The 14,326-nt window shown below is 43.9% G+C and overlaps 1 protein-coding gene across 2 annotated transcripts in view; it reads right to left on the reverse strand.

Moving 5' to 3' along the window:
* Usp7 (ubiquitin specific peptidase 7) overlaps positions 1-14,326 on the reverse strand; it is a 57,257-nt gene that overhangs the window by 23,034 nt on the left and 19,897 nt on the right. The window contains exons 1-7 of one of the 2 annotated variants that reach the window (XM_038326092.2): positions 10,465-10,563; positions 9,575-9,749; positions 5,560-5,758; positions 3,740-3,878; positions 2,599-2,687; positions 1,386-1,494; positions 84-214 (exon numbers count right to left, since the gene is read on the reverse strand). In XM_038326092.2, the coding sequence (XP_038182020.1) occupies positions 84-214; positions 1,386-1,494; positions 2,599-2,687; positions 3,740-3,878; positions 5,560-5,645 (554 nt within the window). In that variant the 5' untranslated portion in view covers positions 5,646-5,758; positions 9,575-9,749; positions 10,465-10,563. Of the gene's footprint in view, positions 1-83; positions 215-1,385; positions 1,495-2,598; positions 2,688-3,739; positions 3,879-5,559; positions 5,759-9,574; positions 9,750-10,464; positions 10,570-14,326 lie in introns of those variants that run through there. The other variant, XM_038326091.1, reaches the window with a different exon arrangement.

Here is a 14,326-nt window from a genome sequence, read left to right on the forward strand (position 1 = left end):
GACGCGCACTTGACACGCATTACAAGCCTCCACGCTTGTCCCTCACACCGAAAGCAGAAAGGAGGTGGATTGCTGGTACACACCCGAATGACTTGGTGAGCTTCTTTGTTCCAACAGGCTTGTCGCTGTGCTGCAGCTCATAGAACACTCTCTGCAGAGCCAAGGGGACGCTTTTGGAGGAGTCATCACCCTCCGTTGGCATCATGTACACAGCCTGCAAGAAAACAGCAGTCAGCCGGGCAGTGGTGGTGCACGCCTTTAATCCCAGCAGGCAGATCTCTGTGAGTTCGAGGCCAGCCTGGTATACAAGAACTAGTTCCAGGACAGGCTTCAAAACTACAGAGATACTTTGTCTTAAAAAAAAGAAGGAAAAAAAAAAAAAACCCAACAACAACAACAACAAAAAAAACCCAGCTGCCAGCTCTATTACCATAAGGAGAAAAGTGATGTAAGGGCTCTTAGCTATGTCAAACTTTGAAAATCATCCAATTGTCTGTAGTGACAATTTAGAAAACACAAAGGAAAATGAAAAAGTCACGAATAGCTCACCAACCAGGCAAAAAAACCTCGTTCATTTTATGCCCCCCACCCCAGGACAGTACAAATTTATATTTTCCATTATTTATGAACAACAACAACAAAAAGATGATATATAGATGACACCCAAACTACCACTTCACACAAACCCATCTCAGTCACCTGCCTGGCAGAGTCCCATCCAGAAGAGCCTTTTCCCTGTAGTACTCCATACTGTCTGCATAAATTCTTCCCATCAAAAAGCACCACCCTCCATCATTAGATTCAAACTGCTCATTAGTCCATGTAAGTGTAACGTGCAGACCTACTCCTGGTAATCCCAGCTATTATGAAGCTGAGGCAGGAGGATCACAAAGGCTATAGAGTAAGTTTAAAGTCAGTCTAAGCAACTTAAGTAAGACCCTCCCCCTCCTCGGGTGAGGCCGGGTGTGGTGTCACTTTAATCCCAGCACTTTCTACACAGCCCCGGCAGGCAAAGCTCTGGCAAGCAAATCAGTTCCAGGACAGCTAGTACTATATAGAAGTCTCGCCTTCAAATAAATGGATAAGGGAGAGTGCGAGGGGGCCTGGGAATACAATTTAGATGTAGAAATATTAGTCCTAGGATCAATTCACTATTAACATTATGGTGTTTGTATTTTTAAAGCTGATGGGAGTAGTCTGCTTCAACAGCAGGTGTCCCCTGACTAGAGACTATAAAGGTAGCCTGGCAGGGCCTCCTCCCCTCCCTGTGGAGAAAGTTCAGCAGTCCAGGGAGGGGGAAGAACTCCTGCTGATTACTCTACAGGGCCTCTGACATACCTTACAGAAGAGAAGGCAGAAAGCTAGAGAGGAATAGAGTCATTTACCTTTCTTAGTTGATTTGTGAAAAACAAAGTCTGCAGCAGGCTGTTCATGTAACACGTAGCTCCCTGATTCTTTAAGCCGACATAGCCCGTATGCTTCTTTGAGTCCCACCTAAAAGATAAGTACAAGCTTGAAGGTCCACTGCACAGAACAGTTGGTTTCTAGTCAGTTAGACCCTGGCATTGAGGAGTGTCACTGCGCCATGTCATCATCTGTTTCTAGCATCCTGGTGAAGGAGCACGTTCCACACAGCATTCCTCCAGCACTACACTGTAAACGTGAGGCCTGACTTCACGTCACACATGTCTTTTCACTGACATGGCTATTTCAGCATTCGCCTGTCTGCTAACAGGACATAGCACACCTGCCATTGATAAAGATGAGCACTGACCAGACACTGAGGGTACCCTTTTACAATTATATCAAATGTGATTTCAGAGCTAGCTTATCTCACACACACATTAGAAATTCACATATATGATCATCAGCAGGACATGTTAAGGGCTGAACACCCCACCCCATCCCTGCTGCCAATTCTGGAGAAACACATATGCAGGAGGAAAACAGGAATATATATTGGAATATATATTTTGAAGTTTTAGAATGCACTTCTAAGTGCCGAGGACTTTTCCTTTCTAATAAGCTATTTTGGTGGCTACTTGGAGAAGCTGGTCTGAGTTACGCCCCAGGTATCCTGGACCCATGCGGTAATGGAGCCAGAGAAAAATCTACCGTACAAACTTCCTCTAGGCAATCTAATCTCCCTCTTCCATACTAACGAGGAACGTGAACCAACACTGTCAGTAAGGATGACATCTACAGTGCAGTCCAAGAGCCCGGCCAATGGCCCAAGTTAGAGCGTCACACGTTCCCTGATTCCCCGCGACAAGTTTTGACATCTGTACATTCTTCAAAATAAAAGAAAATCCCCATTGCAGTGGCCATTGATGTGAGGACCCGAGGCTTCTCTGCTTGTTAAGACTGTGCCCTTCCTAAGATTCCAAAACCATCTAGTCTTCCAGCTGGTTACATTCAGAAAACTCATTGGTGAGCACAAAGGAACTGCCAAACAATCTGTTAAGAGAGGATGTGAAGCAGGTAGCTAGCTATGATGTTTTGGAGGCTTACTGGCTGAGCACATCTCTTCAACATATATATACCAATATAAATTCTCACTCAATACAGTACAGCAATACCCAATAGAACAAAACTTACGCAACTCCATGGGGAGCATCCGCCTGTACGAAAACTTCAAAGGTGACTTTATCATCGTCTATAAATCCTTTCTCAGGATCAGTCACTTCCTATAAAATAAAAATATCCAACTTACATATAAGAACATATATACCTACTTTATTGAGTACTCTGCACTCAAAAAAGCACTATTTCAGAACTGAATGGAATACTTCTTTAAAGTTCCCGCACAGTTGTGCTCCAGTGTGGAAGTGGTCCATTTTGTGTTAAGCATGAACCCAGGGAGCTCTGCAGAGGTGTTCAGGGTTAAGTGCCACGGCCTGCGTGAGATACCACCCACTGGCCACCACCACTGCAGAAAGGGGCCCTACTAAGGAAGGTCTTCCCAAGAAGGTCAGGAAAACTTCAATGTGCAATTCCAAGTTCACACGTTAGTGGACAGGACAAACAGTGCAGTGCTCGACAGGTTCGTTTACTCTATCATGAGAGCCAGAGTTTGGAGCCTGGTACCACACCTCACAATTCCCATCACTCTGACAGCCTCCCCAGGCCTCTGTGGGCACCCTCACACACACACGCCCATACATTCACACAGACATAAACAGTTTTTTTCTTTAATCTTAATATCTTTAATCTTAAAAGTTAATATTTGATGCTGCCAGGTGGTGGTGGCACACACCTTTAATCCCAGTACTTGGGAGGCAGAGGCAGGCGGATGAGAGTTGAAGCCAGCCTGGGCCTACAAAGTGAGTTCCAGTACAGCCATAGCTGCCCCCACCAACCACCCACCCCCCAAAACAAAACAAAACAAAACCATCTCATGCTCAAGTGGCCAGTGAGATGACACAGTAAGGAGAAGTATTTGTCATCTAAACTTGAACTCGTGGACCTGAGTTCAATCCAAGGAACACACAGAAATTTGCCACACCATGGTATGTGTGTGCCCACTCAGTATTTGCACACACAGATAATTAAGTTTGCATATCAAACACACACAAGACAGTAAGTAAAATTTTAAAGGTTGCAACTTGAATGCCTAATGCCAGAAAGCCATATCAACTTCCAGATACCTGCTCAACTCACAAAGCAAGATTTTTGAGAAATGAAAGAACAAGACTAGCAATAACAGTTGGGACACAGACTAAAATACTCTGTCACTTACACTCCAGGCCATAAAATTAGAGAATCCCCAGTCATTCTCCTTGTGGAAGAACAAGTGACTGATTCGACGGCTGAATGATTTGTCATCGTCCCTGTAATTTATTATCTTCAACACTGCTTGTGCATGACAGGACCACGACCTATTGGAAGGGGAGGGAAGAAAATTCACCCAAGCCTTAGTTGACACATTTAACTGAGAGTCACACATTTTTAAAACATCAAAATCAGCAAACGAAAATCTACCTTGGATAGAGAAGAGGGATCTGAGGACACAGCTGCAGCGGCTAACTCAAGATTTTATTATCTGGTGACAGTGCCTCACCATGTGACTCTAGCTGGACTAGAACTCAGGGATTCTGCACCATGACGCCTGGCTTGTGATTTTATCTTTTAACATGTAAAATGTTATAACTAAGTATAAAACACAAGTTCCTAGCTTGGCAGAGGTGGTGCATGCCTTTAATCTCAGCACTTGAAAGGCAGGGACAGGTAGATCTGAGTTTGAATACAGCCTGGTCTACAAAGAACACGTTCCAAAGCTACGGGGAAACTCTGTCTCAAAAAACCAAAAATCAAAACACGAACAAGTTCCTGAACTTTTAAGTATATTTCATACAACTGTGGCTGGGCGAGGGGTAACTCAGCAGTAGTGGTTTCATGGCATATACAAAAGCCCTGTGACAGGGGACACAAGAATTAAAAAAAAAAAAAAAAAAAAGAGTTGATGAGCAAAATATGATAGCACACACACAATCTCTAGCACAGGAAGCTGAGGCAAGAGGATTACTACAAATTCAAAGGTAGCCTGGACAACAAAGCCAACAAAAGTAGATGCACCTCTGGGTTCTACCCCACAATGCACTTCTGTTCAGCAGAGCCTATGCCTGTACCTTGGGGTTCCTGCACACTTGGCCTATGGATCAGGAGAAATCAGGCCAATGGGCACGCAAGAGGGTAATACTATAACTTCCAGTTAGGCAGTCCAACCTGAGCACCAACTTACTGCCGGAGACAAGCTCAGTTGAAGGGAGAATGTACTCCATTCTCCCTTATCAATTAGGCTCCTGGTGTAAACAAAGGGACAATGTACTCCATACTCCCTACCAACCCTGTCCAGACTGTCCTGGTGTGCGTGAGTTTGACACTGACAATGCAGAATATGGGTTGAAGGGAGAGCTACAAACCTCTGAGAACAAAACAAAGAGGTCAAGTTTGAAAGACTTATAGAATATGATACCTCTCTCTCTTTCATATCAATTGAAGGACCTCCAAGATTTTTCTTTGTTTCTTAGTTACTGGAACAGGGTTTCTGCAATCCAGGCTGGCCTTGACCTGAACCTCCTGCCTCCACTTCCCAAATACAGGTATTAAAAACAATTTTTAAAAAGTTATGATCAAAACTTTCCCCCTAAAAAGGCCCAATCCATCTCTAGCGCTAACTAATTGCTGTGGCTTGTACTTTCCAAATAGGCACAGGCTATCAGGAGCAGACGGCTGTCAGGGTGACAGACACACTTAAGGCATCTATCTGCTTACAGGGAAAATGGAATGATTACTCAGTGGTTGGCAGAGTTTAAGTGGCCCCAGCCTCTCCAGGCCGCTGGGCTCTAGCACAAAGCCTAGTTTTACGTTATAGAATCAGGGCTGGCTTTAACCCAGTAGTAGGTGATTATGTAACAAGGCCCTAGGTTTCATCCCCCAGAGCAAAAGGAAAAGGGACTGCATAGAGTTACGGAGAAGCTGAAAATAAAATCGAGTAAGATGATGGAATTTGGCTTCCAGAAATCTGTGCATTTGTAGTTGCATCATTTAAACTCTTACGTGGAGTCAGATTCAGCATTGCACTGGAGAAAGAATCCTACGCTTTTTTGGTGAGGTCTGTCTGGATAAAAGCGTGGCATCACCATAATCTTCCATGGCAGATTTCGCACAAAACACGGAGGGCTAAGGACCGACTCACTCAGTCTGCTGAAGCGCTCGACAGTGAACTGAAAAGTTGCCTCGGAGCGCCAACTGGTGTCTGCAAGAAAACAGGCCATCAATCACAGAGCCAGGGCATTAAGCATAAGCGCACAAACACTGTAGTAAACTGCTCTACAATATCTCAGTCCAAGTGCTTCTGAAGCCTCTGGGGAAAATGATAGTGTCGTTTCCAATTCATGAAAAGGCTAATAAGGACAGTTTCTGCATGGCTGGACTCCTAACAGAGGAGCTCACTCACACACATCTGCCTTCCCTTGGAGAAGTTTAGGGGGTTGAACATCTACTTCAGTGTTCACTCCCAAATCTGGGCATTAAGGGGACAGAAAGAAAAAGAGGGAGGGAGGGAGGGAGGGAGGGAGGGAAGGAGGGGAGGGCTTGTATTTCTGTATATAAGCAACACTCAAGAAAAACAGGGAAGATATGAGCCTTGGACTGAGACCTGGGAGGAGGGCAGCGGAAGAGACCAGCCACTGTGCTGGGAGCACAGCACATGGAGACAGCTTTGACTTTTGTGAACATGCTGGATCCCTTATGGTAGCAATTTATGTATTAAGAAGTCAAGTTCTTCCCAACATTAGAAAAGGAATTAAAGGTTTCTGCCCTACAGTACCTCTGGTCAGGGGTTCAGTGTGTCAATCAAAAATGTATCAACTAAAATAATGGCATCATTGACGCATTACTGGCCAGAAAGTTGATGCGGCCCAGTAATGTCTGACTGTTTGCTTCCTGGGCTACAGCGAGGGAGCAGTCTTTCACAGCCCCTCTGCCAGTTGCCACTGACAAGCACCAGTGAAGCAAAACAAAAGCCACGGAAGACCAAGGGACTGCAGACTGTCTGAAGACATCACTTTCTGTGCTTGCCTCTCTGTGGAGCGAGAACAGCTCCCTGAAACCACCTCCCCCCTCCAACCAATAGAATCAGGTATTGACATCCCTGACTGCTGGGTCCCGGAGCATGACCACACTAGACTCATGAGGAGAATGTTAATGAACAGGGACACCCTGCCCCCTTATACCCCAGATTGCTGAAGGCCATCATAACAAAGCCCCACAACCCTTCCATCTCCAAACTGCAAACAAAATCAGTTTGTGGAATCATCTACTTCTAAATAGACTACCGTTGCTAGAAGTTTGCAACTACCTGGGTCTGTTCTTAAAACATGTCCATCAGTCCTCACAGAGGGTATTCTTTACAAAGGCTGTCAAGAGTCCACACTCTGCTTTCCCCACCCATTTGCACTATGCACATCCCGGCTCCCTCAGTCAGGGCAGGAGCACTAAAGCAAGAAGGGCGGCTCCAGGAAGCTGCAACGGGGTGCGGATGACTGGCCTAAGACTACTGAGTCGGGTATTCCTACACCTCCTTGAAGGGGAAGAATTCTGCCCATGACAATGCCTAAAAAAACTCAGCAGAAAGAGTTTGCCACATGCTTTAGTGGACATACAAGGTGTACCTGAGTTGCATTAATTTCCACTTTATGAGTAAGGAAACTGAGGCATAGTGACATGAAGCATGTTACAAAGTGGCAATGAATCCTCAATGTCTACCACCTATGGCAACACCAAGGACAATGATGGTCACTCTACAATAAAGCTAGCCTATTGCTGCAATTTAAACGTATAGGGTTACACTTTATAGCCAGAAAAACTGAAACATACTGTGATTTGCATTTTGTTCTTCCACCCTACACATTTAAGTAAAAACAGTGGTGAAGTTTACACTGACATGTTAGTTCTTTTGACAAGCAGCACCTGGTACTATCCATGGCCCACTTCACTAGTCTGCTTCACTGCATGCCACACCGGATTTCTGCATATACTGAAGGCACATTCTTAGAACAGGCTAAGGAAGTTGAAACTTCTTATGAATAATTTGAAGGCTGGGGTACAGTCCATTTGTAGAGCATACAGCTGACAAGGGCAAGCCTCTCGGTACTCACACCAACACACAAATGAGAATTTATACAAATGCCAAATGAAAAGCCTAAAAGAAATATGAAACCTACCTATGACACTAAAAGTCTGATTACCCATCTAAAGGGAATTTTATGAGACTGATCGACAAAGGTCTTTACCCAACAATGAATGAAGTAGTATGTGGATTCCAGATAATTTAAAAACAAAAACCCAGTCTGTGAGAGTTTAAGCATTTCGAAGTGTTTTTGTTTTTTTTGTTTTTTTTTTTTTTTGGCTTTTCATTGTTAACACAAGGGATAATCAGCATAAAGGATATAATATTGGGTCCTATATGATCATTCAAACGGAGACAGCTGGCCTGAGCCCACTGTGTCCCTTTGATAACAGCTACAGCCTTCCTTTGCTCTTCAGCACACTAGACTCCTTGATAACCCACTAGCATCAATCTTGACCCAGAAACTGGGGAGTGCCGGCTGTACTGCCTGTCCCAAAGCTCCATGCTCACTACTATCTTACTGCCCAGAGCAAATGTCAACGGATTAGACTGGGCTTCAATTCTGTAGAGAAAGCAAGACAGAACAGTTCAAGTTTTTAAAGGGACTAATTTCTCCAAAAGGTGGCTCTAAAGTGATGTTTTCTCAAACCTCTTACATATATCAGTCATTCTCAAAATGTTGTGCGTCAGTTCATCTGATGAAATGAGCTGTTCCCAGAGACCTACAATTTAATCTAAGCTCCACAGAAATCTTCAGAGCCCACACGTTTGCTCTAGAACTTCTTAGTCGTCTAAGGAAAACCATACTTAAGGGAGTAAGAATAGATAAGATGAAAAGGGACTTGGCCATCTCATCAGTCTGTTATAGCAGGACTTTAAAATGTTCTCTTCCTCACCTAAACCTGTTCTCCACAGATGTCTGAATGGCCAAGTTCCTGCCACAGTTCTTACACAGAGATTCTCTTACTAAGAAGGACTCAGCACAGGAAGTCACTCATTTGGTTACAGATTGGCCTCTTTAAACCCAGTATTCTCTAAATCACATATCCTAGTTTGATGTGCTTTTAAAAGATTTAAGTAAAGGGGTTCAAAGCCAGAGTCTGCACTAAGAAAGCCCCCTGTAGACGCCAGCTTAGGCCTGGATGGCTGAGGCATACATAATGCAGAGCTCCTCAAGGTTCTGACCCTTGCCACATGACACGTACAACTCTATCAGTATCACTTTACCTCCAGAAAAGGTCACCCTACGCTCTGCTCCAGAAGCAGAGCCCAACCCTCCTATGCCTTTGCCATGCTGTGAACAGGTTTAGGCCCTGAGCCATCCCTGAAGACAAATTCCAACTCCAAGCCAAGAGGGCTGCTCTGCTTTTTCCATCTGAGACCCCAGACTTGGGGCTTCTACTTTCTGGTCTTGGTGAAACAGCCTGGGTATTTCGTACTATGAATCCAGTACTATTTGCCCCAAAGTAAGAGAATTCTGACTCATAACCTCTTAACCATGATTTTCAACCTAGGCCACCCCAAACCCCAGGAGACACTTGGTTGTCTGTTTTGACTGCAGGTAGGAGGAAGGTAGGGTTCAGAGGGTAACTGTCCTCTTCTACTACACAGGATAACCCCATAGCCTCATCTGTGTCTCCCAGACATTCCGAGTAAGAGAGGAATTGCTTAAAACAAATTGCACTGGGAGAGCTGATGGAGAGGGCTTGCTACTGGTCTACATACAACTCAAATTGACCCCAAATGCACACCTGGCGCCTCTGCCTGGCCACCTTCCCAAATGCACTCTCTGAACCACTCCTGGCATCTATGGTGTCCAAAGTGAAATCACCAAACGCCCAATAACCAATGAGACCACACCCACACCGTTGCCCTTCATCTACAGTGGAAAGCGCACTCCACGGGGAACAAAGCAGCGGGGTGTAGCCCACGCCTCTTTACCTTCCTCAGAAATTGCCTCAGCCAGCTGCCAGGGGTAAACCGCACTGTGAGAGAACTCTCAACTGCGGCTGCAGTTTCGCATGGAGGCTGAACTTTTGGCAGGAGGTCTGAACAGCAGTCCTTCTGGTGGTGCAGCCCGTGCCTGATGGTTTCTTTCAACTGCCCCGTTACTCCCCTGGGAAGGACACAACCCTCATGAGGATTGATGGACATGCTTGTACAGAACATGGTTTCAAATTACACTGCAAGATTCCAGGGGCTGCATAAAGCAATTACTGGCTGCTCCCTTCTCAGGACTTTGACTTGCAAATGTTACATCTTTTAAGATGATATAAAGAATTCTCAAAGAAAAAAGCAATTCCCTGACATAAAATGCCCATGCATATACATACGCATATGCTTTTCCACAGGGAGGCTACAGAGAAAAGTGAGTGGAAGAAGTATAGGGCCCAGTGCTTGGCTCTCACTTCGCCTAACAGGAGTTGGGAGGTGTTCTCAATTGCAGTCGAATGATAAGACACTAAGGTGGGAATGCAGTAGAAAACCAAATCCCAATGCTGAAAAGTATCTTGCTGCAAACGAATGGGAAAGGAAAATACAATCTACCTGGCACCCTGGATGCTAACAGTGGCTGGAAACCTGTGGGGATGAGCAGATACCCATTCACTATGAACCTCTGGATTTGAACCCCCTTGCCTAGGCTGAGAAGCCACTTACCTTGAAATTTTACACAATCTTGAAACCCAAAATAAAAAAGGATCCTAATTGCCCTCAGATGTAACTTCCTGAAAACTAACTACTCTAAAGACTAAAGCACTCAAGAAAAAAAAATACAGATGGATGTGTTTCTGATAGCGCTCCACGGCTGTGAGTAAGTGAGCAGTACTTACCGTCCTCCATGTCTTCCTCTGCATTGCTGTGCCCATCACTCAGGGCTACATTCCCATTGATGACCGGGTTCTGAGTGATTCTTGGTGGGTCATCTGTATCTCCAGCTTTAAAAAAAATAAAAAATCTCATGAGTTGATCTACATAGTAAGAATAGATGTACAAGAATATATTTACATTTTTGATAATTTATAATCAATAAATTCTAATTATAATTTTAAAGTGTAAAGACTGGCCATGTCACATGATACTCTGCTCCATCTGTGATTAATGAAAGGACTATTCTGTACACATAAAATGTTTATTTGCAGTGTTTTGGATTTACCCTTATTCTGTAATGACTAATGGCTTAGATTTAAGAACCTTTACATAATTGATATGAAGTCATTTTGCAGTAAGCTTCCTACTAATTAAAGCTTAATCCTCTAGGGTAGGACTGTAGGTCTTTACAATTCTTTCCTTGCCTGCAAAATTCCTAAATCCCATACTTTACACAAAAAATAAATAAAATAAAACAAAACAAAACTTTACCCAGGAATGTAGAGATGGCTCAGAAGTCCAGAGTATTCGCTACTTTTGCAGAGAACCTGAGTTCAGTTCCCAAAACTAACATGGCAGCTCACAACTGCCTATAACTCTTAGTTCGTGGGGATACAATGTCTTTTGTAGGTACCTGTACCCACATATACACTTATAACCCTATCTATACAAACAAAATAAAACACATTTTTTTAATAAGGACCTAAACCCTACAGACTACTTTCTTCGGTTCACTAAGGAGTAGGAAAACGACAAGCTGCTTTCAGGTTTGTCATCATCTTACCTCATAAATGTTAAGACTACAGCTGGCACCACCACTGTTGGCTAACCACAGGGTTAAAGCAGCCCATGTACACCATCCCAAAACAGACTGCAGAAGCAGTTGAGGTCCACAAAGGCTGCCCCAGGTTATCCAGGAGCTTGGAATTTTCCCTAAAACACCAAATAACCCAGCAGGAAATGTACCTTACTACATGCAGGAGGCATGCTTTTCTGAACACCTAGGTAGCTGTGTACTGGACCTTCATGATCCCAAGTCTCAATGTCACTGGGATGGGCGCCCCCCCCCCCCCCCCCCCCGCAATGGTTCAGGACCACGGACAGAACTGAAGTAGGTTTTGTTTCTTTTCCTCCAATTTGGCTCTCAAACTGCAATTCTCCATTTGGAGCATGAAAACTCTCCAACTCCTGCATTAAATGATAACTCCCTGTCTCTGCATCTCAGAACTCAAAAACAAAAAAATAATAAAAAACAAGAGACAAGCATTCCCACGTATATTTAGACAAATTTAAGAGCGCCTCCAAAAAGCTCTTTCTAAAAACAAGCACTTAAAACCGGCCCTTTAATCTCTAAAATCCACAGGGGTTTATCTGGGGGTGTGAAACACTGGGAGTAAAGGAGGTCTTTTGGCTAGCTGGAGCTCACAATCACTCCTGCCTTGACCCAACTACCAGGTTACAAAGCAATGAGGTTCTGAATGACAAACAAAGGCTATGTGTGAGATACAGGGCAGGTGGTAAGATTCTTTTTCTGATTTTCAACTGAAGGCAAAAGTAATTCTGGGTAATTCAGAATTTTTCACCTACATTTATTCCCTTCATATGACAAACTACCCTTTAACTTTTATGGGGTAAACCATGACCAAGGCCTATAAGGTTTAACACCATAACTTTTCTGCATATACACAGTTTATTAAAAAAAGCCAAAACCATCTGCTTTCCATGCAAATCTCTCTGTAACTAAGCTGCAGTCGGCATGACGGCTCAGCACTGGTTAAAGTGTTTGCCACATGAGCCTCACAGTCTGAGTTCCGAGCTCCAAGATACACACAGGCAAACCCACTCAAGGTCTCCACTTCACCTGTCCTCTCAGCCCCCACAAAACAAAATGGAAATTTGGCATGGCGGTATATTCTTTTAATCTCAGCAAGTGGATCTCTGAGGTCAGCCAGAGCTATATATAATGCTGGGAGAGTTGTGTGCTGGACTGGGCAGAGTGTGTCAGTCACTTCCTTCACAAATTCTCAAGTGTGGGAGGACCTATTCCTATTAATTCTGTTCATCTGGAGCCTCAGAAGCTTTAGGGATAGTGGCCAGTCAAGTTTGGAGGTATCAGATCCTAAAGAAATTCTCTTCAATTACACCTGGCAGTATGTCTGGCGCTATTACAAATGCCTTTGAGCATGATTTGTGTTAAAATGCCAAACCATTCTCAAAACATCCTTCTAAGCAATCATTCAACATTAGTAGCTGAGAATGACAAAGGTTCTGCCTTTATTAGTTCCACTGAAATCCAAGTAAGAATCAAGTAAATTCAGACTGCAACTGTTTTGTGTTTTGCTGGGATCAAGGCTGATGTTTGTTTAGGTAAGTTGTACTAGAAAGAGTGCTTTTCCAGCAAAAGTTATGTTGATTATAAAAACTGAGTTCACAAGGTGGTGGTGGTGCACGCCTTTAATCCCAACACTGGGGAATCAAAGACAGGCAAATCTCTGAGTTCAAGGCCAGCCTGGTCTACAGAGTTAGTTACAGAATACGCTCCAAAGCTACAAAGAAATCTTGTTTCAAAAAAACAAAAAGAAGGAGCTATGGCCCCACACTCTCACATCTTCTACATTGTCGGAATAAAGTAAACCCGTGCCACCCAGCTTTTCAGCAGAGTTAACGGCAATGGTCTGACTGAGGAGAGGCATTTGTTCCACCAATAATGAAAGCAGGTGATCTACAGTTGACAGCTCTAAGAGGAAAACCAAGTAGAACCCTTCAGTTGAAACATTCTCTAGAGTTAACAGCCAAACTCTCACACCCAAATTAAGCCACCACACAGGTACTGAGCTGATGTTTGATTGCTATAAAATGTCACAAGGTCACAAGGATGAGTGCCAGAAATTCAACCATGAGAAGCTCCCAAACAACTGCCTGGGCAGCTCAAGTTTCTCAAAGGACAGAATACCAAGTTTGTAATGTTCTTCAAAATAAAAATAAAATAAAATAAAATAAAATAAATAAATAAAATAAATAAGCTCATCTGCAAAGCATTTAAACCTTAAGATGCAGTAGATTCCTAGGCCAGAGTAAGGACTGCACCAGAAGGCGTCCCTTTATTGTCAAAGGCACACTGGAAGAACTGGTTTATGGCTTCATAAAAGTGGTTTGGCTCCTGGGCTTTCTGTCCTACTGGGGGAGGGAGAAGCGTGAGAGTAGTCATTCATGTGTGTATAATGTAAAAGCCAGAAGTAGACACTGGTTCTCCTATCAGTCACTGTCCACTTTGTATTTTCTGAGACAGGGACATGACTCTCACCTATTCCACTAGCTGGCCAATGAGCCTGTAGGATCCACCTGCCCCACCTCACCCCTGCCCCAATTCATAGCCCTAAGCACTGGGATTACAGAGGTCCTCATGCTTGCTCAGCAAACAATTTACCTGCTGAGCTCTCTCCCCAGCCCCAGGTGGGAATTCTGTGTAATTTAGTTTGGCCAAACAGAACCCCAGTATTAACTTTCTGACGCATAGCCATCTCAAATAATAAAGACTCATCTAGAGCCAATAATGACAATGTGCAATGGCTGCAGTGGCTAGTTAAAAAAAAGATGTCCCTGGGGCTGCGAGTGTTGCTCAGTAATCGAGCACTAGCCTAGCATGAGCGAAGGACTAGTTCAACTCTGAGCACTCCGTCCCATCAACCTCTAAAAACCCAATCTTTAGATGCGCAGCATCTGTAGAAAATAAAGCAATCATTCTAATGTACGGATCACTCAGATAAGGGTATCAGTTTTCATTATTATGAGTATCACAGGTATGATTTTATGTGTTTGGATGAA

The sequence above is a fragment of the Arvicola amphibius genome, chromosome 4 (assembly GCF_903992535.2).
Source record: "Arvicola amphibius chromosome 4, mArvAmp1.2, whole genome shotgun sequence".
In the NCBI taxonomy this organism is placed as follows: Eukaryota; Metazoa; Chordata; class Mammalia; order Rodentia; family Cricetidae; genus Arvicola; species Arvicola amphibius.